Below are 27115 nucleotides of genomic sequence, written 5' to 3' on the forward strand. Positions count from 1 at the left end.
GGTTACAGTTAAGTTGCCTGGGGCACATGCTGCAGACAGCTTTGGGTGAGATTCTATAAATATATTCTTAAATAAAGGCTACCATACAGGACAAAATATCATATCAGTGGGTGTATGCTTCAACAAAAGTAAAAACCCCTTCTCGCGGTTCTCAGCCCTGTGTTCCTTATCACTGTGAAACAGCTCTGAGGTTGGCTCAGGTTCTCCTATTCTTGCCTTTCAGCTTTGGGATTTTCTGCTGAAACTTGCAACCTTGATTTCTGTCTGTTCCAAGTTGTCTTTCTTTGAATTTGATCTGGTCAACAATTAGTTAGAGTCTCTCTCTTAAAAATGCAGGTATCTCTGTCCTCTTTCTCTTTCTCTCTTGTGCCTTATGTTTCTCTAAAAGTTTGTCTTGTTTTAAACAGTGCTTTTTGGTCTTCGTATTTAGGCTTTCCACATTTGTTTATTTGTAGAAGTGTGAACTTGTGTTTCTCCAAGAGAAACTGTTTATATTTCAATAGGTGATTGCTAACTCATAAACAGCCTACTATTAACTTGATCTGATGCCATATAACCCACGTCAGCTAATGTTAATTGTTCTGTATCTGATGATTATTGTTAATCACATAGAAAATTCTCATCATGAACAAAATTTGTAACATTCTCTAAGAAACTGCACTGAAATTTTATTGAACAGTTAACCATGTAGTTTCTGCACCCACACAGGCAGCAGAGGATACATATAAGAAAACTTCATCAGTATTAAGCAGTATATTTCAGAGCTCTTTCAGTGGGGAAGGTACAGAGAAAATATATCATGTGATATAGACCAGGTAAGAAGTTTTGTAGTTCATAATACACATAACTGCTAACAATGGTGAACCTTTTCAGTATCCAAATTCAATGATGAATTTATATTTAAAATAATTCTAGTTAATAGTCACTGATACTACTCCAAATCTTAGTTGAAGCCAAACTTGGCAACATTGGTCAGCATTTTGCCATTGTTGTTGTAATTACTTTCTTTGGGTAGTTTGCCAATTTTTAAATTATTTTCATTTTAAAAGAATTCATTCTAATGATATCTCTTGCCTTGATTTAGTAGGCATCTGTTATATGCTGTGTTGAATGGGTGTTCATTTTCCATAAAAAGTTCTAAAATCTTATGAAGAATATCATACGAACTGTAAAGAAAGATTTGCCTAGTGAAACATTCCAGAAAGGTAGTTTGGTAGGCTTTGCAACAAAAAGCCAATTATTTTAAAGGATTATGTAAATATTCAGCTTGTAACCTTTTACACCAATATTTCATTGACATTACAACTGCACTGTGGAATTATGCTGTGATATAGTAGATAACAGAGTAAGAAGCAGGTAATATTTTTGCTGAGATACAGCATGCATACCTAATAGATTAAATTTCAGTTTGTGTTAAACATCCTGACAGTGTGAGGGGATGTATCTTCATTTCACAGCTGGGACCTTTTCTTTTTTTTTTTTTTTCTTTTTTTAGTGTTTTGCAGGGAGTAGGGAAATTGGTGTAATAAAAAGTGTCATACAAAAAGAAACAGGTGGGAGCATTATTGCCTGTCTAAAAATTACACTTTACAATAAAACCTCCTGCAGTGCTTAAGAACTTCCCCTTTAGTGTTCTGTAAAATGATCACATTGCATAATAGGCTCAATTCAATAATTGCCTTTCCTCTTTTTTTAAATGTCCCTTTTCTGCAGTGTTTACACATAAAATGTTGCAGATAGTAGTGTGAAAAACAACTAAATGCTGCATTTTTTAATGCTCATTAAATCCATTTTGCATGCGAATGCCTTTTGAAATAATTTTGTCCTTGCTCTGAGTTGAATGCCTAGCAAAGAGCAGCTGATGGATTTGTGTACAGTGCAAACACATTCTAAAATAAGAGGTCCATAGAATACAATAATAGATACAGTTGAAATATAGCATGTGTAATTCTAATTCAGTGCTAGACTGAAAGGTAAAATATGAAAAAAAAAAGTTTTGGGAGAGGCTGAGATACTCGGTGTTTTAGATGCTTTAATTTCTGTAGATAAGTGATTAACTACAGTTACAGGTAAACAACCATCAGCAGTAAACACAAGAGAACATGTTAGTATAACTCCGTCAGTGCAAATCATACAGTATTTGCTCTGTTACGCAATTACAGAAACGGAGTTTATTCTCTCTATAGCAGATGTGATCTGGAACATCCAGCACCATGGAGAACAGCAGATCATTGCAATCTGCATTTCCCCCCACGTTTAGAGTAGCACAGCTCCCTGAGCAAGTGTGCATGCTATAAGCTAACAGGGTAAAACACCGTCCTTCCAAAGGAATGGAAGTTTGCATTTACGGAACATAAGAACAACTTAAAATCAAATTATGATTATATAATCTCTATATATTTTCCATTTCTTCTTTCCATTTGGTATCCTTTCATTCAAAAACTTGTATCCTATTTCGAATGGTATTTGTATGGATGGAGAAAGTGCATGTATCTCTCCACACAGAATTTTGTGTCATTAGTCCAGCCAAGTAAGTTAGCTACAAAGGTCTGGAAAACAAAGGTTAAAAAAATATCCAAACAACCTTTTTAGGTTTGAAAATGTAAGCTTAACACAACTCCTTACTGTGAGAACATAGTCCCAGAACAAATTGAGATGACGAGGTAAATGAGATTGTGGTCCTAACAGGCAAGGCAGGAAACAAGTAAGAGAATGAATAAATTAACAACATTTACTATTAGCGTTAATTAATTTTTATTTTATTTTTTAATAGTCCTAGTCTCTCTTTGTATTGCAGATAAAATCTTGGAGATTTCTCAGTCCTATGTTTGGCTAGTTACAATGAAATTTCCAGATTCAAGGCTTGGTATTTAATGTACAACTGTATACTGTTTCCAGAACCTATATTAAAAGACCTGATGAAAGACTGAGTCTGTGATTTGTAGTCTTTCACAGGAGAGCAAAAGTGGCAGGCAGGAAGGATGCAGAACCACATGGAGAAGAGAACTGCCAAGGAACTGCTATTGCTGTTTGCGTGGTTTGTCCTTCATTTATGAACCTGCTATAAGCAGCTGAGGGGCTGAGCAGCCACTCCAGGGCTCTGAATGTGGATAACCCAGTTAGGGAATGATCTAGCTGAGACAGCAGTGTGTCTACTGGGTTTTAGCTGGTAGGAATGTCAACAGAAAATTTTATGATAGACTGTGCCCAGCTGTATGCATATCTGGTTTTGTGTGTTATGCAACAGAGGTTAGACAAAACAGTCTTAAACAAAGGAAGAGAGCACGTTATTCTTTGTCAAAGTATTGCAAACAAGATGAGAGCAATTAGTGGCCATACATTGGAAAAAAAAATGCAACAAACTAGTAAAGGACTGTAAAACTTTATCCTGTACATCCACTTCTAGGCTCATCTTGAGTTGCAACATGCCCATCTGTGGTGGGTTGACCTCAGCCAGTTGCCAGCTGCCCACCCAGCCACTCTCACTTGTCCTGCTCAACAGGACATGAGTCAAGATAAAGACGTGGAAATCAGTTGCCAGTTACCATCACAGGCAAAACAGACTCAACCTGGGGAAAAGTAATTAAATTTATTGCCAGTTAAAATAGTGTTAGATGGTGAGAAACAGAGACAAAAACTCAAACACCTACTCCCCCACCCCATTTCTTTTTCCCACACTCAACTTCACTCCTTCTTTCCCAACTTCTCTACCTCCCCTTTTGCCAAGCACTGCAGGCAGAGCAGGGCTGTGGCTGGTCTATAACAGCTCCTCTCTGCCACTCATTCCTCCTCACACTTTTCCCCACTTCGGCATGGGTTCTTCCCATGGGCTGTGGTCCTTCAGGATAAGGCTGTTCCACCATGGGCTCTCCATGGGCCACAGTTCCTTCAGAGTACATCCACCTGCTTCAGTACAGGGTCCTCCATGGGCTGCAGTGTGGATATGTGCCCTGGCTTAGTCCTCTTCATGGGCTGCAGGGAAATACCTGCTCTATCATAGTCTTCTTGTTAGGCATTGGAATGGGCTGTCCAGGGAAGTGGTTGAGTCACCATCCCTGGAGGTCTTTAAAAGACGTTTAGATGTAAAGCTTAGTGTTATGGTTTAGTGGTTTAGTGGAAGACTTGTTAGTGTTAGGTCAGAGATTGGATTAGATGATCTTGGAGGTCCCTTCCAACCTAGATGATTCCGCGATTCTTCACAGCCTGCAGGGGAATCTCTGCTCTGGCTCCTGGTGCATCTCCCCCTGCTCCTTCCTCTCCGGTCTTGGTGTTCACAGGGCTGTTTCTCACATTATTTTCCTCACTCCTCTCTCTGTCTTGCTGCATTTTGCCCTTTCTTAGCAATATTTTCCCAGAGGCTCCACGAGCTTGGGTGATGGATTCAGCTATGTCTTGTGGTGGGTCCCCTAGAACCAGATGTTTCTGGCACAGGACCACCTGCGGACCCATGCCCATCCCTCCACCACCACTCCCAGCACCTTGACACCTACAACCAGTACAGCATCTCAGTGAACTTGGGGCAGCCAGCTAAAACCTTGCCAAGGGCTGATGCACAGTCATACATATGCACAAGAATTCTGTAATGAGCTTTATAATATGGAACTACCGAAAACATGCAGCAAGTTTCCATAGATACATATGTTTGGTTGTTGTCACTGTTTTGTTTTATTAATTCTTAAAACACTGTATTGATCACTTTTAAAATGAAATTATAAAACATGGGTCCCCGCTCCCTATCCCATCCTGAGGGACATCCAGCCACATCTGTAACATTAGCAGCAGAGTGCTCGCTCCAAAGGTGGGTGAGCTGACAAGGTAAGGGAAAGTATGGCTTCACTGGGAATGATAGGATAAAGGTAAGTGAAAGGTGGATAATTTAATTTATTATTGCTGTTTTATTGTATTGTCATGTTGTTTGTTTGTTTATTTACTTATTTTTTTACTACTGCTTTCAAATATCCCTGGCTGATCTTCTTATTTCATATATGCAATCTCTAGAATGCTCCAATTGCTCCAGTTTGTCACAGGGAATGGTAATTCAAGGGAGCGCTCTGCATTATCTCAGGTCTAAGTTCAGCTAGTTCTTTAAAATGTATTTACTCACAGTTTGCATCTAGAGGCAAAATAGAAAGTATAGACAATTATATGGTAATCAACATCAAAAAGGAGAGCAACATAAAAACAAGGAATATTGTTAAAAAGAAGCTAAAGGGGAAGCTAAGAGAATTAATTTTTTTCCAGGGAGCCTGGGGACTGTGTTGGAAAAATAAAAAATAAAAACACAGGGTCAATACATATTACCTAGCAGAATCACTTGAGAAGGAGAAATTGGTGAGGCTAAACAGAAGAGAAAGCAAAGTAATACAAATGCTGAAGACATAATTTGAAAAGCTAAAGTTGTTTTCCAACTGAAAGAGAAGATCCTTGAATTTTGGGAGATTAAATTTGAAAATGCAGTAAACCACCCTTTTCCCTTACCTTACACCACCACCATCACCCAAAAAAAAAAAAAAAAAAAAAAAAAGGAAGAAGGAAGAAAACATTTGAGGAAAAGCTAGCAAAGGTAATTGAAAGTAGTATTTAATCTTACTTGAAATATATATTTGTAGGATCAGCTAAGAATCAAGGTGTAAGAGAAACCCAAATGAATTCGATATATCAATATTTACTGTGGAAGAAACTGGGTATATTACAGACTGGCTTGCCTTTTTTTTTTTTTTTTTTTTTCTAAAGGGCTTATTGGCAAGTTTTTCTTAAATGGACTGTATAGGAGATGTGGAACAAGTGGATAAAATGAACAGAAACAAGCCAGGAGGACCAGATGGTTTCACCCTGGAGTTCAAAGGAATCAAATGAAATACATGAATTAAGAACATTGACAAGAAACTTCATGCTTAAAACCACTGTGCTAACTTGGGACAAAAGGGATTCAGGAGAGGTCCTAGAATGTGAAAGTCTGTAGAGCTGACATCTTATCGTGACAAAAGGAAAAACTATATGCCATGTGGTGGCCCACTTGATACAAGGGGAAAATATTACGGTGGTTTACAAAATTATAAATGATACAGATATATTTGATAGGGATTGCTGGTTCATTCTCTCTTCAAATAGAAAAAATAAGTGCTAAACAAAGCTAGTAAGAACCAGTTTTATAATAAAGCAAGGAGGTCATTCACACAGTAACTAGTAGAGTTTTGGAATTTGTTGTCAACGGACAGGACAGTTGGTAAAAATGCATCAACAGAAAGCTGCATAAATTGATAAATTTATGTATAAAAGGGAAAATCCTCAAGGTTTGCACTATGCTTGGTGTCAGAAGCACCTGAGACAGTTGTGGGTTGGAATTGTGCTTGCGGAGGCAGCATCTCTGCTTGGCCTGTTCCCTAGACATCTGCTTATCTCTAGTGCTGGAGATAAGGCACTGGGCTAGCTGAACTTTTAGTCTGATCCAATACAGCTGTTTCTGTGCTGTTAAGCTTTGAATGTAGACTGTTGTGGATTGCTGGGACTAGATGCTAATAGAGCTGGATCCCACTGAGAGCTTGAGGATATCTCCTTTACTGTGCTAAAATTATTGCCATGAAGGTACTAATGGATAATTTTCTGTGTGAGGGAAGTTTGTGTGAACTAAAACACTCCCCTCTGTTTGAAGATAATGATACATTTGGGAAAAGAAAAACAAACTCCTCTAAGTAAATAATATTTGTCTCTTTTTTCATTTATTGTATTACGGTTTCATAAGTTATTTTTAGATGTAAAAGAAATTGACACAGACCACAGTATAGGACTCAGCTCTGAAATATAAATAATCATAAGTTCCCAATGCATTGTTATTAAGCTTTCATTATATTCTCTTGAAGGCATGAAGCATTTCATTATTTATTGTGATCTAATGCAGTGTGCTTCAACATCAGCTATTTTCTAGAGTTTTTTGACACTGGTGAAAAAATATAACCAACGTACAAAAATATTACAGCATATTTCCACTCCTTTGATGTTCCAATAACTCTTATAAATATCAACAAATATTTGGTACTTATTGAGAAGAATCCATATTTCAACTAAACATCATATAAAAGTCATTGCTGTGGCTAGTTATTAAAGGTCTCTTGTCTAATGAAAAGAGGATCTTCTGCTACATCTCCCAAACTTCATGATAAGCAGTGTTCTTACATGCACTGAAAACCAAGAAGCGCATAGCTTGGTTAATGAGGGTTGGTACTGAAGACTTTGTATAGTTCCTGCTTGCCATTCAAGTTGCAGCACTGGTACTTTTATCAGCTCTCTGGGTGCTGTCGCTGCATCTCAAATGCACCGAGGAATTTTAGTTTAATGAGGCTTCTCCTTGACTGTGTCTTACATCAATAGCCACAAGATTTTAAACAAGTACTATTTGGATAAGCAAGTAACTGAATCAGATTTTCAACTGTTTACTTAATGGAAAAAGCGGAAGTGAATCAGCCACTCTTCATTTTCCTCTTTGATTCTTGTGCCAGCAAGCATTTGACCCTAGCCCAGAAATGCAGCTGGTGTTTCCTAGATGGGATTTCTCAGCTTACTTGTAATAACAGAGACATGGCTTCTTACGAGTACTGGGACACAGCTTTTATTGAAAACAGTGCAAGTTAGGCATATGAATGTCCCTTAGTGTCTCAGCCTGAAATATCTGAGCAGTCTAAAATCTTGACTCCTCAAAGGAAATAAAGCTCATAATAATCTTTGCTCATCGATATCTTGATATACACTTCTGGCCTCAACTGGCAGTGGGGATATCACCATGAGACATATTGTTGATTAAAGAAAAAGAAAAAATGGAACTGAGAATGTTGCATGACAGAAGTTACCTCCTGTTTCCTCCTTGCAGTCTCCACCAATACCTTTACCTATGGAGTTGCATGAAAAGTGGCACTTTGGTTTGACCTATGCTATTCTTTGTCTCTTAGCCAAACTGGATTTAGAAAATATACATTCTTTTTAATCTTACAATATGAAAATGTAAAATATTTAAAATAAATCATGGTGAATTTCTCATTTATTTATTTAGTTACTTTTGTTATTTCAGATTAACTGGTATTTTCCCCAGCTCTTGGTGCTCTGGTTTGGGATTGCAATATACTTGTAAACTTTTATGAAGAACACTATGTTATAAAATGATCTGAAGACATACTAGATGAGAAGATGTTATTTTCCTGTGTTCTATGAAATGTATAGCAACTAAGGTGTGCTCATCCTGTCATTGTGCTTTGCTGCTGCTTTCCTATCCCCAGCAGTACTTCATTAGCATTAAGAGCATAGTTCCTGGTTAATCCCAGTAATTTTCAGCTGCCATTCTGGGGCATCCACTTGAGCACCATATTATCTTAATACTGCTGACATTTGCATGTCTTTGAAATATATTTTTTTTCAGTTATTGTCCATTTAATCCACTGCAGTTTCTATCATCCTTTGTTCTTATAGTCATGCCTTACTTATAGCTGATGAAAAAGAATAATCTACTAATTTCTCAATAGCTCTTAAAGGTTAAGAAGGAATCAACAAGGTGTAAACAGCAGTATGAGAAGCCCAAAGACTTAGCTGTTTGAATACAGACTACATAATTAGAAACCTATAGAACTAGAATTATAGCAAAACCAGGCCATTAAGATTTCTATGTTTAATCAACGTTTTTTTCATGTGAATGAAGTTCTTACATGCCACTTATCATCTCAGCTGTACTCTGACAGAAAAGAAAAAGGCCTTAAGAACAGCAATAAAACATTTAAACAAGGTGTGACAATTTTTCTTTATATTCACTTATCTCTGTATAGTTTCCCCTCTTCTTTTTTCCCCTCTTATCTGAGTGTATGTCTTAGATTATAAATCTGAAAGGAAAGGAATTTGACTTTCTAATTTGCACATCAATAAATGGCAACAATCCCAGGCACAACTGGGGAAGGGAGTATATTACAGACATGCTCAGCCAGGGTAGTTCAAGCTCTGGAGTTTTAAAGGAGCTTTCAGGGCATCTCTGTTTCTCTGCTTCATCATTTACCCATTCCCCAACTGAAGTAATGTTACTGTAGCCCTGAATGGATGTTGGTTTTTCACTGTGTGAGGCTACCTGGCCACTAGTCTGAAGTTTGTTCTCTGCTGACTTTCCATTCTCTGGAGGAGATTGCAGCTTCACTGAATCTGCCTTCCCCTCTGCCTGCAGCAGTAAGGGAGATGCACTTGACAGGAGAGATTTCCCCCCCTTCACTGCTTGCACAATCTCTTAGAAGCTAGCCTGTCGTCTGCCCTTAATTATTGATATGTTGTTAGGGATATCTTATCCGTTGCTTGTGAGAGCTGCTATACGACTGCATAGCAGATAATATATTGTGCTTCCACCTGAACAGCTTGTTGTTGTGCAATCTGTCTATAGCAGGCCTTCAGTGCAAGACTTTTGATACAAAAGCAGTGTCTGTCTACTTTATAAAATTGGAAAACACCTTATCTAATCTATGGTTGAGTCAAACCAACCCACAGATATTCCCTGCAAAGTATTTCCCGGTATTTTGTCCTTGAGCTAGTGGCAGTTAGCTGACAGTGGCAGTAGTACCTACCCACTTCTGCAAGGTCCCCATTCCCCTGAAAGTAAGGCAGGATTTACGACATGAGATTTTTAATGTATTTTTTTTTCTTTCCTGCTGTTGTACTGGCTTACACCTCTTATTGCCTTTTTAGCCTCAGGAATCCTTTTGAAAGAGATATTAGACTTCCATGGAGGACTTTTTTTTTTTTTTCCTGGCTGAAATGTAAAAGAAATGTAAATTATTTATAAACTGACAACACAAAATGAACAGTATAAGCATACACACTGCAGACATTGTTTTCTATAGACGGAATATTTTAAAGTGCACTTTTTATGAAAGCTGTTTGTAAACTGTAAAGGGTATAGTGCTTTCTCTGAACTTAAGTTTTAAGCCTCAGACTTTAATGTTCATATAAAAAAGTGTGGTTAAGAGGTGACTACAAAAAAGCTTCTAAAAGACTACTTATTTTGATTTGAGGTACTAAAAATGCATTAAAATATCCAGGTCTCTTTCAGAATAAATCTGAAAAAAAAAAAAAAAAAAGTCAGTGCTTATTCCCTGATCTTCTAATGGTGCATTTAAAAAAGATGTACCTTTTTGTTTATGATATACATCAGCATGACTATATTTTTCAGTTCCCTGCTTGCTCCAAAGTGATATTCTAGCACTGAAAGCTGGGAAATTTGGCAGCCTCCTTTTCCCTTCTGTCTTTTCTGTTTCCATTTCTACTGAAAGGTAGAAAGTCATTTAGCAAATTTTGCCTTTCATGGGAGTAATTACCTACAAGATATAGAAATGTCTCAAGACTTAAGAAAGGAGTAGAAATGTCCACCCTGTTGTTTGAGAAGCTGGTCAGATTCAGAGGAAGAAACAAACAAACAAACAAACAAAAAAAAAAACAGAGTGGGCTTGGAGTGAGACATCAACATTTTGCATGTAGGTGGAGTATATGACAAATGTGGGAGAGATTTGAGCAAAACTGAAAAACAGAAGGCAAGGTAATGGTGTGTCAGTATATGGACCATGTAGCCAAAGTGACTTACTGTTCTCTTCTATTAAAAAACAAACAAACAAACATTAAGATGAATAAATCTGCAGTGCTCACAGAGTAGCTCCCACTTTCTGACTAAGGAATTAGCAGAAGTGGATGCCCAAGTAAAAAGAAGAAGATTAACAGTCCCTTAGAAAGCATGCAATGTTTTTAATCTTCAAATACGTCAAGGTGTGAAGGGTAAAAGGATTTTCTCCTCTTCTTCTTCATTTTTTTTTTTTTAACTGTGTTCAGTTGTGTGTGTGCAAGACTGTATAGCTCCGATGCAAGAGAGACACAGGTCTGCAAAACCTTTTTGTATCTGTCTTTTTTTAATTTTTTTTTCTCCAAGACTGGCCTAAAAAGCTTACTGACAGTGTCCCAGCAGTGCATGAATAAAAGCTGCTGTGGACAACAAACTGGCAGCTTTCTCCTAAACATCATGTAAGCATGCAGTACATGCTTCATACACACATCCAAGGTAGAGTGTACCAATTTTTATGGTACCAGCCTGACTGTTCAGGAAGAATACAATTTTGAATTTAAGAGCTCCAGCCACAGGTGCATTCATACCAATACATTGGCAGGGCCTGGTGGATGGATTTAAATACAGAGGAGTGAGAGAGAGGGAGAGAGAGAGAGGGAGGGAGGGGGAGGGGGAGGGGGAGGGGGAGGGGGAGAGGGAGGGAGGGAGGGAGGGAGGGAGGGAGGGAGGGAGGGAGGGAGGGAGGGAGGGAGAGAGGGAGAAGATAACGAGAGCAGTGAGATGTACTGGGTGTGGCTGGGACAGAGTTAATTCTCACCAAAGCAGCCCATATAGCGCTGTGGTTTAGGTTTGGGACCAAAACAATGGTGGTAGCAAACAGGTGTGTTAGCTGTGTCTGAATGCAAGCTGCACAGTGCCAAGGCCTACTCTGTTTCTCACTTCAACCCCCCAATGAGTAGTTGGGCAGTGCACAAGAGGCTGAGAGAGGACACAGCCAAATAGATGACTCAAATTAACCAAAGAGATACTCTATCCCATATAACAACGTCATGCTCAGCAATAAAGAAGGGAAGGGTTTAGGGAAGGTGGCCATCTTTTTCTTGGAAAGCGGCTGGGCATTGATCTGCCTGTGGGAGGTGGGGAGTGATTGCCTTTACACTGCTTGTTTTGTTTTCCTTCTCTCCCACTTCTCTGTCACTTACTAAACAAATTTTCTCTTGCCCCATGTTTTCTTACTTTCACTCTTCCTTTCCTTTCCGCCAACCCACAGAGAGAGTGACGGGGGGAGTGAGAAAGTGTCTTTGGGGTCCTGAGTTACCTACTTGGGTTAACCCACAATAGATTTGAATTCCTCCAAGAAAATTAGTCACAAGATCTAGCACTTACTCTGATGAAGAAGCTGTTCCATTAAAGAAATTAGCAAATTGGTTGGATATCAATAACAGTAACAGCAATAAACACTTCAAGACTGTAAGGAACTTTGCAAATCATCTAAAGAGCTGAAGAGTTCAGATCTAAAAAAAAAAAGAAAAACTTGAAAAACATTTTGGAAAAGAAAGTACGGCTATACAGAAGTACCAGGCTTGTATGAATGCTAAAGGTATACTTGTGGGAATATTTAGTATCACAAGAAAATGTTTTAAAACAATGAAGAAATGAAGGATTTCTGAGGTTTTATGATGAGACTCAACCTGGCAGTATTGTTAATCAAAAGAATAAACATAGAAATACTTTTCAGTTCTTTTATTATATGCAAGTGGTAAAACTGGAGTGTCTTTATAGGAATATTATTTGGATTTATTTCTTGCTTTAAAGCACAAACTTCAAAACGAAGTCTGAAATGATTCAGAGGTTTCTTTGTACCAAAATAAGACTGGCAATCAGTAAGCAATTAAACATACTTAAAACAGCTACAAAAACTGAAATACACTTTACACTTCCATGAGGGTTAAAAATATTTTTGTACAGCTTATCCTGAAACACAGATGTCTGAACCTACGCTAGGTTGAGAAGATTGGATATTTGGAATACTTTAAAGATTTGCTTTCTCCAGAACTTGCTATTAGAAAATATGTATTATGTTTTGGAGTGATAATAAAGCATTAAGATCCTGCATTACTGCAAAAAGAATGGTAGCTGAAGTAGGCAACTATCATAGAAACTAGAGGACTTTTGTTCTTAATGATATTGATCCTTAACAGCAGTTTAAATATAATTCTGTGGGTTTAAGAATTTAAAAGCAAACAGTATTCTGCGAGTGGTTTGTTGTTAAGTACTAACAAAAAGTGAAATGAGTGAAAACTTAATATTTCAGATTTCATATATAGTCACACTCGGTGTTTATTCATTTCAGTATTGTTGAGTCATTATGGTAGTTCTTGGATTACTTTTTGATTCTGACATGGACAGAGTTGTTCATTGATCAATGAACAGAATATTAGTTTTCATATCAATCAGAAGGGGCTCCACTTGGCATTTAAACTTGCTTTGGAGGGTGAGGATTTTAATGGTTTTACATATTTGGCTGTATAGTCTGAGCTGGAATGTCACGAAATTCCTAGAATCAGAAAATAAGGAATACTATGGTACAATAACTTTTGGAAAAGTTTCTCAGTATGGCATATTCAAAGGAAAACTTTTTGCAGAAATGATAATTGCTGAACAATCTCAGGCAACAGAAAACAGAAAAATCACCTGGTTATTTAAAAACACAGGATGAATAATTTGAATAGTCAGCATGAACTCTAACCCTTAAGCAATAGCAGATGCCTGTCAGTCCTGATCTAACTTAACACACTGGCACACAGTTAAGACCTTTTGTGAATAGTTCAAGAGTCTATAGTTAATTTCTATTTAAATGTTGAAGAGTTACAGAGTATAAGCCTCCATAAGACATAAATTTTGAATTTGTTCACTCTACAGGAGATCCATGTGATTTATAAAGAGTATGAACATTGCAAAAAGGTTTCATTTCTTATGTAAATTAAAGATAATATGGTTTCTTTTGCTAATCAGTGGAGAAAAAGGTAAGCTTTCCCCCTTATAAAGTGCATTTTAGCAAATAAACTAATATATGGATTTGAAGCTATTAATTTCAATTAACCAAGTTTACTTTCTGAGGGTCTCTGCAATCTTTATGTTATTAAAACAAGATTTAGCTGTCTGTCACAATAGAAAAGTAGATCAGGATCTCCCGGTATGTCTGCTAATGGTATTGGCCTAACTAATAGGGGGCTGCAAGGGAAGGAGGAGATTTGTAGCCAGACCTGGCTTCCTTGCTCATTTGACAGCCAAGCCTAACCCCGTATTGAGTAGCTTCTAATAGAAGAGGAAGGGAAGTGGGGCAGAGTGGAAAAAAATGTCAGGTTGAAAAATACAAAATACTATTTCTCTTCCAAATCAAGAGGATAGTCTTGCTTAAAATTATATATATTTTTTTCTACTTTATTATGACAATGGGGAACTTTTAGTAGACGTCTCCTTCAGGACTCATTAAAAAGATAATAATAATAAAAGAGGCACCATGTTTTGTCTGCATTCTTTAAAGACTGGTGATATTTATAAGAGGTTAACAAGTTGTTTTTATGGTATGCAGTGGTAATTTCACTGCTAGGTGAGTTTAATATCTCTAAGACAAAAAGGAGATTCCTTCTGATTAATAGAGAAGAGGAAAGAAGGTAAGATGTTTAGATAAAAGCCTTAGAAGAAATTAATGCCATTAGGACCAGCACCGTTGAAACTGGCAAAGCAAAACCTGAACGTGTAATCTGAATGATTATGGTACTTTCTTAAGAATTTTTTGTAACAAGAGCAGTTTTAAAGAAATACATTTTTAGGTAAACGTTTGCCTTAGTGTGAGTATAATTAGAGGTATTTGGGGCAGTGAATGAAGTTAGCAACCAACTGTGCACAGTTTGATTTCAAGTCTTACTGCATTTATTCTGAGTTGTCTATTTACATGCTCTAATACTGGGGGCATAAGCAATCAATTAAATAAATAGCTGTGTTATCAGATACTTCAGTGATGGGTTCCTATGCATTCCACTATTGAGAAAATCTGCTTATTTGACCTCAGTTTTGATGTATAGCACAATGGCATCATGAAACTTTTTCTGACATTGTCCCATCAGCCATACAGCACTTTTGTGAGCTCTCTGATTTTGCATTTCCTTCAAAGCTGAACAGGCTAGCAGTGCTAGCATAACTAAACTAACCCTGACAAAACGTTGCTTTTCCTACACATACCCCATGCCTATTGATAATGAATTATAACTCTCTGAACTATTTTTTCACTTCTAATGTGAATCATGGAAAGAGAGTGGGTCACTCACAGCAGTGAGCATGCCAATTTGATGCCCCATCTTTGCCCCCACATTTAACTTACCTTATGGAGGACGGTATTCCATGAACGAGCTTAAGGGACTCCCCCACATCTACATTCATGTGGCAATGGCTTTTGAGTTATTTAACATGAATTTCTGGACTGCATCCCTATGGTATCTTCTTCCCCACAGAGGATTTTTTTGAGAAAATCTTTTTGTACATCTCTTGCCTCCCTGCTGCTTACAATAGGAGAATACAAGGGCTATTTCTGTTGCAACTCACTGATAAGGTATCTTCTGATTTCACATAATTTCTCTTGTTGATCTGTCTTATGACTATGAGAAAACAATCTCTCAAATGTTATTCATAGCAGGTTTTTATACTTTTGTGGTAACATTATGGAACATAATGGAACTAGGTAAGAAGCTTCATATATACATATATATGATTTATACACTTTTCAGAGTATTTGTTAGATATTGTCTTGCCTTCTTGAGAAAGACTAAAATAAAGGAAATATTGGGGAGGAATACATAAAAGGCAACAGGAGAAACTACAGGTAAATATTTTCAGTATAGTTAACATAATAATGGCTTGATAATCAATTGGGAAAAAGCTATCCAGACACAGAGCAGCATCACTACACAGCTGTACTAAGGGCAGAAAACCTTAGGTCAGAGATATGAAAGGATAAAGGTAAATGGGTTATCAGCCTGATGACAGGGAGATATAGCATGAAAGAGAATTATGGCAGAAAGAGAATGGTCAGGTTCTTACAGCTAAAGGTGCATATTAACTGACCTGAAATGAACCTTAAAAAAATAGTTGCAAGGAAAGATTAGGGTATAGATAGGGGAAAATTTGAAAAAAAATACTCTCTTTCTCCCTTCGCAATCTATGCTTTTTATTTTTGATCAACAGAAAAAATAACTTTGCTTTGAAAAGACTTTTCCTGAGTCACTTAATCAGTTGCTGTCACAGCCTTGTTCAGAATAAGGATTTTCAGCTGCAAATTTAGTCTATCATATCACCATGGTAAGCAAGTGTAACCCAAAGAGTCAGCCTGAAGGTGAGAGGACTGCCTGTTTTATCCAAGGAAAGCTACCGGTGGGAAGTCCGGTCACCCCACTGCATTTGTGATGGATAAAAGAAAGGTCTTATCTATAACCAGAGCAGAAGATAAGGGATGAAGGGTTTTTGTTTTGGTTTGCTTGTTTTCTTCCCTTTTCTGCAATCTTTTTTTTTTCTATTTTCTCTCTCTCTGTCTCATTTTTTATTTTTTATTTTAAATATAAATGATGAATACTAACACCATTTGAGATTCTTGTCATCTCTTTAAATTTAGGAAACTTTTTCAAAAGCATAATACACCACAACTTTAACATTTCTTGTTGTTCCTGTTGTCTTTATAGCTGTGAATTCCTGACAAATGTTTATAATGTAGAAAGTGGAAATTTATATTTTGTTGCCACCTCATTTTTAACATACATTGGGAATTTATTTCTTAGACATTTTAAAAACACCAGTATAGGGCATCATAAATGTTCTTAGGCTGTGTTATGTCTTCTGAGATGCTTGAAAGAGAAAAGCATAGACTGGATAGTTATGGTGAATAGGAAATTCACATGTTCAAAGCTTCCTTCCTAATAAAAAGGGAACTTTATAAAAGATACTTAGGACATTTTTGACTAATTCTTTTGGGGAATTAAATACCCTATGAAGGTTACTCAAGCTCTGCAAAGATACAAAATCATAGAGAGTTCTTATCTGGTAAAATAAAAACCATTTATCTGAGCCTTTTATGAAAGGCTAGAGGCTGAGAGTATTGATGTTTTTGATAGATGAAATGCTCCCAAACCAGCTCATCCCAATATGACTCATCAGAGTGAGACTTTGTACAAACAAGAAGTTCCCTTGGGTTTTAAACTTTCAACTGGATAATTAACTGACAAATCTAAAAATCCAGATTCTCAATATAGAGAAACTCTGTAAGGTCAAATTAATGAAGCAACCATTCCCTTAGATGGCTTTTAACATTACACCAGCATTTCAACAAAAATGCTCTGATAAAAGTGGCGATGCTTTTTCCATTACTCATTTGAGCATTTTCACTAGTATGTGATTTTTATAGACTTCAGAGAAAATAGGTGTGCCCCTGCTTGGAGAATTAAAAGGCATTGTTCATGAGGGCCATGCTCAAAATAATGAATTTACTTCTCTTGTTAGTGTTCCACAAATACTTATATCTTTCCTATTTTTATCCACGCTGGCTACAAAGTCTTGACAGGATATTTAGATTCCCAAATGAATGATAATACGCTCAGTGAGACTGAGGATGTAAACAGCTGGCACGTTTTGTTTTGTTTGTTTGTTTGTTTGTTTATTGTGTGAGTGAGATCTTATGGATGTGAAAAGGTTATCCAGTGGTAGAATTATAGGCCATTAAGTTCTCTGAGCGTTTGAGATCAAAGTCTTAATGGAGAACACTTTTGCCATGACCTTTCTGTATACAGAAATAAGAAAAGTGCAATAAAATGGCATAGAGCCAAGAACTTCCCATGAAAATAAATTGTGTTAAGTTCACTGTATTCAGAAAGAAGAGCTGATACAGTAGCTGCATGTATTATTTAAATTAAGATAAATTTAATGTTTATATATGAAAAAGTATCACTAGAAGAGAGAATTATGGGAAGCTCTGAAGCATCATAGTACTTTGGTTAAGGGTGGGGAAAGAGGTCAAAAATTAAAGAACTTGTTTTAAAATACTGCTGTGTGACTTTTAAAGGCCTAGATTATCAAACACATTCAGCTGAACTTAAATCCTGTTGACTTAGGTGTTATGTAAACACTTGTTTAAAAGTCAAGTCTGTGCCTAAATGCTTTTTTCCAACTAAACCTTTGTTTTCTAAAACATTTTTTTTCAACACATTCCAGTTCATCCTTAGCTTTCTCTCTGACTTGTTTTGGAAGAAAAGATTTCTTAGCATCAGGATTAAAAAATACTTTATCTGAACTCATAAATTCTTTGTGAAGTTGCTTGCAAGAAATCTTCGGTTCCACATTATGAAACCTGAATCCCTCTGGAATAGTAACAGTTTTAATTCCCTCATTGCAGTCCCATCTCAGTTTGTCTGGGAAAGAATACCAAACTATGTTCCTTTTTATGTCACTTTTGGAGGCTAACATAAAGACAGTTGACAAATTTATTTATTAATACCAAAAAACAGTTCACTTATGCAAGTCAGTTTCTGAAAGCTTCTGGGCATATTAGGATTAAATATAAATTATACCAAAGTCTAAGTCTGTTGAGCAGTTTTTCAGAGAAGGTATAGAATTTAAGCTTATTTTAGGGGCTTGGTAGAAGAGTCATTGGCCATAATCATGATTAGTATCTCTAGCTTCTTTTAGTGTAGTACAATCCCGATGGTGTGGGCATCAGCACACAAAGCTAAATTAGTAAAAGCAGTACATGCTAGCCAAAGAACAGGCATGACCTGTCTGTCACATTTGAGCTGTCTTTGAAAGAATTTCTTCAATGCAGCATACTTAATTTGTTTGTTTTTGTTTTAAAAGGTGTCACACTGAGAGCAAATTAGAATAGGCAAGGCCAGAAGCAGAGCTGTGTTTTGGAGAAGAAAACAACATCTTGGTGCCTCGGCTCTGCTGCCTCCCCCAGCCCAATGAAGGGGCTCAGTGGTAGCACAGCTCATTTCCACATACCCATGTCCACCTGGGAGGGATTAAACCAGGCATATAGAAAACATCTGTTGCCCCAAATTTGGTCCTTGGGTGACGGCCTCAGTACCAGCAGGCTGCATGTTTCTGTTAGGACAGAGCAGGTTGGTGAGCTTGTTTGTGTCGTGAAATGTGCAAAGGTGGTAGCATACAACTGTATTAGTTGTCAGTGTGCTCATTCTAACTTTATAGCTATTGTGCTCCAATAAATACTTTTTTTTGGGGTTGCCTGAGAAAGCGTGGGGTCAACTGGTAAGTGTTATTCAATGTGAAGTAATCACAAATGCAAGGCTCAGAGATACCCTGTTTGTTCCAGTCCTAGTAATGGCCTTGTGGCAATTTGTTAATATGTGAACAAAAGGTAACATTCTTCAATATTAGAGACCTAGGCAATAGAGAGAAATATGCAATAATAGGAGTGTATGTGTTTGTCTGATGTTTTAGGATATCTAACCTAAATATCCCCCAACTGAGTCGGAACACTTTCAAAATGTTGGGTGAAAAATGAACCTCTGTATATACATCCATGAACACTCTTCAACAGAATAACTTATGGAAAATTTACAGTTTGGCGTGTCTTGTGACACAGAAGGGGAGCTTCTTCACTGATGTTCCAACTGCATTTGGGCTTTTGACAATTACGTTGCTAAAGCTCTTATCAAGGAGTGGTCAATGTTTTCTAAATTTAGTCTGTCTGTTTTCTTATGTGGGGGCGTTGTTGTTTTTTCCTGCCAGTAATCTCGGACTGTATCAAATTCAAAGTAGAGAAAAGAAGGGGGAGAAAGTAGAAGAAAGGTCTACTAAATACAGGTCTGTCATAATTGATAGCAAGGTTATAATATGCAGAACTGTTACCAAACTCTGTTACCATAATTCATTGCAACTGCTCAGAGATCAGTACAAGACAGATAAAAGTACAAAAAGTACGCTTTTACACAGCAGGTAGGGAACTTTTTTGAATTCATTGCCACAGAAATCTGGGTTGGCAGACAGTGCAAGCAGATTCAAAAAGAGATTTGAGAAATTTATGGGCAACAGATCTAAATACTGCATAGACGCTAAGGAGAACAAGAGACGTGCCCTCCAGCATCCCCGATGGCATGATTACAGCTGCTGGTGGAGCATAGGGGGATGGACTACAGGCAGTGGCCATGCTTGTGTGCTTTCCCTGAGCAGCCGCTCCAGTTGTTGCTGTCAGTAGCAGCGTGCTGGCCAGGGTGCTTGAGCACATCTCATGTTCTTAACTCACTTCTGCCTGACTAATGAATTGTTTAGACCAGAGTGTCTCAAAGCTTCCCAGCAGTGAAGGCAAGATATAGTTCTGCAGCTGTGACAGTCACTGCTTTAGGCAGCATCCTCCCAGGAGTGGCAAGGTGGAGCAAGGGCTGTGTCTAGCCACCATGACGTGCTGACCACAGGCCAGCTGCCCAGGGATGGCTCTGCTGCTGCTGCTTAGCCCACACAGGGTGGCTCTGTTAATTAAGGGATGGTTTTCCTCCTGTCACCCAGAGGATGTAGATCTGCCTCTCTAGCCACTCTGCGTAGGACTGCAGTTGGTATATTAAGATGTGACAAAGCTCCTTGAGTAATTTAGATCTAAGGCTCCATTTCCTAGTTATTTGTTATCCTATGGGTTTTTTACTAGGATATGCCATCTAAGTTCAATTTAAAATGTACGTTTCATAAATTACCACTGCACAGAAGTTGCTTTAACGTGTCATTTATGAAGGTAATGGTTTACATTGTAGCAGAAGTGTTTCAGAGTTTCCACTCCTGGGATTACGGATTCACAGTAAAGTGGTAAATGGGGAACAATGAGGAGTTTGCTAGAAAATTGAACACATCAACTTTAACAAATCAAAGCAAATCACACCTTAATGTTGTTAACTGCGTGGGACAATTTTTCTGCAACAATGTGGACATCTAGATTTCCTGCTAGTGTTAAGCAGAAAGGAGGTGTGTATATTGTGTGTACGTGTCTATTTAGATATCAGTGCTTGAAAGCACACTTAGGAAGAATACTGTGACATACTTACAGTTAAGTATAAATAAGGCCCATTACACCAATAGTTCTTAATCCATGATTTAAAATTATGTGAATGTTGTAATATTCCCTGACTAGGGAAGAGATTGTCCTCTTGTACTGGGCACTGGCGAGGCTGTCCCTCAAGTATGGTGTTCAGTTTTGAGCCCCTTACTACAACAAGGATGTCGAATTGCTGGAACACATTTGGAGAAGAGCAAGGAAGCTGATGAAGGGACTAGAAAACAAGACACATAAGGTGCATCTGAGAGAACTAGGGTCATTTAGTGGAGAAAAGGAGGCTGAGGGGAGATCTTACCACTTCCTGTTACTACCTGAAAGGCAGTTGCAATAAGGAGGGTGTCGGTCTCTTTTCTCAGGTGACCAGTCATAGGACGCGAGTCAATGGCCTCAACTTGTGCCAAGGGAGGTTTAGATTAGGTATCAGGAAGAATTTCTTTATGGAGAGGGTTGTGAGGCATTGGAACAGGCTGCCCAGAGAAGTGGTGGAGTCCCCATCTCTGGAGGTGCTTAAGAGATGTGGATGTGGAGCTTAGGGACATGGTTTAGTGATGGACTTGGAAGCATTAGGCGATGGCTGGGCTTGATGATTTTAAGGATCTTTTCCAACCTAAATGATTCTATGATTCTGTATGACTTATGAGTTATTTTTTATTTATTAAAATCAGTGTCAGAGAACAGCCAGTCTCGGTAACAAGTACAATAATAATTTAACAAGGTATCATCCAAATATTACTGAAATCTATGTAGATCTCTGGTGCTTCTCAAGAGAAAACTAATGTCTGTCCTTTTTACCAAAAAAAAAAAAAGTAATAGAACATATATAGCAGTGAGTGCATTTCAGAAAATTCACTTTGTCTATACGTTGTATAATTTAAAAGAAAAATGTTGTTGCAGGCATTAGGCCTATTCTGTGTGTAACGCTGCATTTTAGCAAATTGTCTCTGTTTGGATATTTAGACTTAATTCTTATTCTTAACACTCATATTTAATAGGTTATAAACACCTTAAATTAATCAAATTAAGTAGTTCTTCAGTAAGACTAGCAACTAAGTAGGCATCTGATGATTGTATAAAAGTATTTTATATTTGTTTTGTTATTTAGTCATAAAACTGCATACTTTGGTAGGAAAAAAAAAATAGTAACATTCTGCTACCAAATAAATTGTAAATCTAGAACTGCTACTGGTTGAAATTACTTAAGTAGTGCAGCCAAAAGAAAGGAATCGATATTTAGGTTGTAAAGTACAAAGCTATCAGTTAGAAGAAGCATAACTGAATCTGCAGGCTGTGTATATCTTGCTTCAGTGACTAGTATCTAAAGACCTGAGATGCTACATCTGTTTGTGAGATAGGATTTGGTAAGCCATCTTTTCATTTCTAATCGTGGACATATCCTTTTGGTGGTTTCCCTCATGTAAATTTGAAAGTGCAATTTGTTATATACAGGCAAAGACTGTGTACAAGTAATAAATACTTTCTGCTGTCGTAGGCAAATCTTTTGAACTGTAGAGCTCCTTGAGAGTTTTTGGGAAAGAGTTAAATATCAGTTGCCAGTGGGAAGATGTATGGGAAGCTGTAAGACAGTCATTTCCCTTCTCTGCTGTGTCCTTAACTTGGCTAAGGAGTTATCGCTGTCAGTGCTTTGCCTTTGGTCTGATGTGAAGTTACCAGGTACAAGAGGAAAGGTTTCACTGAAAGGAAGTCCAGGATTTTAAGTCAAATCTTATACTGCTTGTGATAATATGTGTAAAACAAACAAAAAAATTATTCAAGGGAAGCATGCAGTAAGGGTGGAAAAGGGAATGGGCTGTGACACAGTGCAGCAACAGAAACAAATTTAGATTGTGTGTAAGATGCACTACTTTGCAACTGATATGCCTGGTTCAGGAAAAGCACTCAGTACATGCAAGTACACTTGTGAATGTGAATAGCCTAAATAATTTAAGAATCCATTTACAAACCACTTACATCTACCTCAGCCTGCTTGCATGATTTCTGTTGCCTGTCAGGTGCACAAGACCATGCTGCTCATCACACAGAGAGCTGTTTTCACACAGCTTGCCAAATGTCTTGCCAAACAGTGTACACTGAAATATCATTAGCACTTTTATTTATTTATTTATTTAGGGAAGACCTTGGCCTTTTCCAATACCATTCTGTTTTCTTATTTGTTCCTCTTATTTTTCCTGCCTGTTCCTGCATTTTAGTAGTTCACATCTGGTACTAGATGGTAAAGTTGTAATAGATGCTCGTTATATCCAGTAACTCAAATGATTACTGAGTATTTTGTGATAGCAGAGTATTATCCACAAGTTACTGTTGCTGATACATAATATTTCATATGCATACTACATGTATCTGATTAAATGTATTGCTTTGGATCCAACAGGCCAGAACCAGTATTGTGGACAAAGGATGGTGGAGAACTACCAGATCCCGAGAGAATGGTTGTCAATGGCAGGGTCCTAAGCATCAGTTTCCTAAACAAAACAGACAATGGCACATATCGATGTGAAGCAAAAAATCCCATTGGCCGAAACAGCACAGAATATGTCCTGATAGTACATGGTGAGTGTATTCTCTTTGGTTCTTTGGTGCATGTTACACATATGTAGCATTTCAGGAAAATACAATTGGTTTCTTACGATCATTAGTGAAAGAACATCAGGAAAAAGGTGGAAGTATAAGGGCACTTTTATTGACACTATTCTCCAGTTGTTGTTAGTATGTTTACTTCCTTCTTTTGGCATACCTCTCTTCATACAGGTTAAACAAAATATGTTCACTAATGTTGTGAACTTTTTACTAAGTAAACATCTGTAAAAATATTTTTGCCATATTTTGTGGGAGACAGAGGGATTTGGCCAACCTCTTTTCAGTGGTTTGTGGGGACAGGACAAGGGGTAATGGCCACTAAATAGAGCACAGGAAGTTCTGCACCAACATGCGAAAGAACTTCTTCGCGGTGAGGGTGATGGAGCACTGGAATAGGCTGCCCAGGGAGGTTGTGGAGTCTCCTTCTCTGGAGATATTCAAGGCCCATCTGGATGCCTACCTGGGCAACCTGCTCTAAGGAACCTGCTTTGGCAGGGGGGTTGGACCCGATGATCTTTCAAGGTCCCTTCCAACCCCTACAATTCTGTGATTCTGTGATATGTTGGGTAGTGTTTTATAAATACTTGCCTCGTGCACATATTGTTCAGCTAAAAAGTGTTTATAAAAGGATATATGAAGGGAAATTTGGAAATACCAGACAGAAGAGCCTTTTGACTTTTGTATATAGACCACCAAAGACAGATTGTCAGATACTTTTCTTCACATAATTTATAGCTTGCTACTGATGAAATTCAGCTTATACAAGTTAGCTGATCATCGCATCTGGCTTAATTTCATAATCAATCCTCTTTTGAGAACATGTTCTGTCCTAAATTCAAGATACTTCTTCCAATGAAGTTGATAATAGGAAGGTTCACATTAAATTTCAATTGATTTATTTTCCTTGATTAATTAGGCAACAGTATGTGTCACACTAAAAGAATATCAGGCTTTTATATTAACCACAAAATAATTTGATATAACTCAGGTATAGGAGAAACTATAATAAAATGCTAGCATTTAGCTTTAATAAAACTTCATAAGATCTAGCAGTCTCAAAACATGTAGTTTGTCTTATCACAGAGGTAACTGTGATAATTCCTAGAAAACTGAGTTCTATAGTTTGAATTTTAACCTAACTGAATAAAGAGGTGAAGCTGCACTGCAATTCATCACAGTACTTTTTTCCCCTAGTTTTTACACAAAAGCAACTTTTTATAACTATGGCAAAAATTAAGTGAAACAATCTAATACAAGTTATAGTCTGTAAACAGAAATGGGAAGTACGTAGGTTTTATTCTGCTCAGTTACTTCAGGCATAACAAATATATGTTTCTTGGTGTTTGCAAGCTGTCAAAAATATTTTTCATTTAAAGGCTTAACCTGACTTTTGGTATTTGGCAGAAAACTTCTAATAAATGCTACTTTCATCTTTCAGTAATGAGATATTTCTTAGTGCTGTCGATGAAATGTGATTTATCAAAAGAACCCCCTAGATTACTTCTCATTTCTCTTAAACTTCACTATTAGCTTATGTAGTATTAGTGACACAAGTAAGGAGGAAGTCTTTGCTTGAGGACCATTGAGTTTGTACTGCTGTGTGAGTATTTCTCTATTAAAGACAAACAGAACAACTAAACTCCCTAACCTGTACTTACATTGACTACTACAAAAAAAAAAAAAATTTACATCCAAGAGATGGTGTTGTATTGTTTGTTGGCTGCATGCACAAGGTGCACTGCCTTAGATGAAGTAATGGCTTCCTTGCTTACCGAACACTGAAATTTCTATCATTTGTGTTTTGCACCCAATTTATTTATGTGATAATTTTTGGAAATATGGCCTTTTATAATGGTAGATTTTCCATCAGTGGTGACTTTGCAATGTACCCCTATCAAAGACTATTTCACAATATCCTATGCGTCTTTCACGTAGTGGCATGCCCCTGTTGATCTGATTATTTTGCAACAACTTAATGGCAGTCAGTAAAGTCATTCATTATCAGGAAAGCATTCTGTTATGTGTGGCAGCACATTAGGCATGTTACTAGGTTTAGCTTGAACACTGCTGACCTTTTCTGTTATGAGTACCAGCGTTTCCTAATTGCATTTCTGCAATTCTGGTGTTAGAACTACAGAAGATAAATGTCAGGTGCTTCCTAGATTTCTGTAACAATGAGAGTAGTGTGACAGAGTATGTGATGGTGTTTAGAGCTTAACAGCTAACTGTTTTCAGAGTTTATAAGTTTGTTTTAAGCACGGTAGAGACTGACACAATTATTTTATCAAGTGTAACACAATTGCTTGTATAGATCAGTTTAGGCAGTCTTATCCTTTCTTTTGTTCATTGGATTCCTGAATGTCCCCAGTGAAAAATAATCCTCCTAAACCAATTCATTATTATTATTCTCTCTCTCACTCTGCTAGGAAAACCACTTTTTAACACTTCCTGAGATGTGTTCTTCCATTTAATAGAGAATATATTTTCTCTTTATCTTTGTAAATATATCTGGGAGCAGCATGGTTTCCTGACCCTTTCCCTGTGCCTAATGTGTTGACTTAATTTTTTGGACCTGCTCCTTTTGGTACAGCTGATGTATTGTATAAGTGAGCCTTCTTACCTTGAATCTTAGGTTTCTAATACAAGCACGTGCCAGATTTAACATTAAGGGGTGGTACGTCTATAAATAGGAGAGGAGAGGGAAGAATCTGCATGACGAGAGAATCTCTCTTCACAAGAGATTCTTTGAAGATGCAAGTCAGGGAAGTAAGGTCTAGGAAAAGTGACCTGCCAAATCCATATGGAGTTAGGCATAAATGCCCTGAGTGATAGTAGCCACTGCACCTAATAAGCCTCTGGAAGTCCAACTCCACAGATTTCAAACAACTAACAGGTGCTGTTTGTTTTTTTTTCCAGGCAACTCCAGAGCTCAGAGAAGTTAAAGTGTAGTAATAATAAGTAGGAATAAAAGAATAATAATCATATCCCCGAGCTTAGAGAGATACTATGGCTGATTGAGTCTTGCCAGGCGAGCTTGTGTGGGAAGGCAGGGTACATCAATGGAAGGTATCCTCTGCAGCGGCAGGGGGATGTAATCTGCTTTACAGTGTTGTTGTTTGTTTTTTTTTTTAATCTGTATTTTGATTCTACAATCAAAAGTGATCTACATCACTTCTACAGATTTTCTGTCTTCTCTTCATTAAGGTTACAAAAGTTCTATGTGGCTTCTATTCTTTTTTTTTTCTTTTTCCCCCATGAAATCCCCCTCTCATTGGGACTCTATCTACTAATTCCCTCAATTTCTGAAGTTATCTTCCTTACTCAGAAGAGGTTTAGACAGCTCTAACATGGAGAGAAGCTTGCCTAAAAACGAAAGGTGTAGTTTATCATAATTAGAGATTAAGGGTAAGGAAAGTTTATATACATATTAATTATGCAAACCAAAAAGAGTGTTACATGCGTTTAACTGGATCAACCTAGACAAAATATTATACATAAAAATGTTTTTTTTCATGTAAACAAATATGAGGTAATGCTGTTTAGGTGTGAGTTGATGGCAGTGGAAATAAATACTACTATAAGCAAATGAATGACAATGTCTAACATAATTGGCATCTGATAACATAAAAAATCTTTTTAGATATGTAGTGTAATTAAAGAAATCAGACTTCAAAGAAAGGGAATGTATTTAAATCAGATAAAAGGTATCGACCATTAAATATGCTCATGCTGCTTTGCTGAATCAATATGACTGCTACTTTCATTTTTCTTAACTTCAATTATTAATAATAAATGTCAAGAAAACACTTCATGAAGCAGGAAGGTGGGCACAAAGTCAGAGTTTA

The 27115-nt window shown here is 37.3% G+C and overlaps 1 protein-coding gene across 13 annotated transcripts in view; it reads left to right on the plus strand.

Moving 5' to 3' along the window:
* Positions 1–27115, plus strand: part of CADM2 (cell adhesion molecule 2) — a 659818-nt gene that overhangs the window by 564542 nt on the left and 68161 nt on the right. For all 13 annotated transcript variants that reach the window (XM_080574601.1, XM_080574596.1, XM_080574602.1 and 10 more), the window contains one exon: positions 23065–23243. In XM_080574601.1, the coding sequence (XP_080430727.1) occupies positions 23065–23243 (179 nt within the window). The remainder of the gene's footprint in view (positions 1–23064; positions 23244–27115) is intronic.

The sequence above is a fragment of the Anser brachyrhynchus genome, assembly GCF_964034855.1.
Source record: "Anser brachyrhynchus genome assembly, chromosome: 1".
NCBI lineage: Eukaryota > Metazoa > Chordata > Aves > Anseriformes > Anatidae > Anser > Anser brachyrhynchus.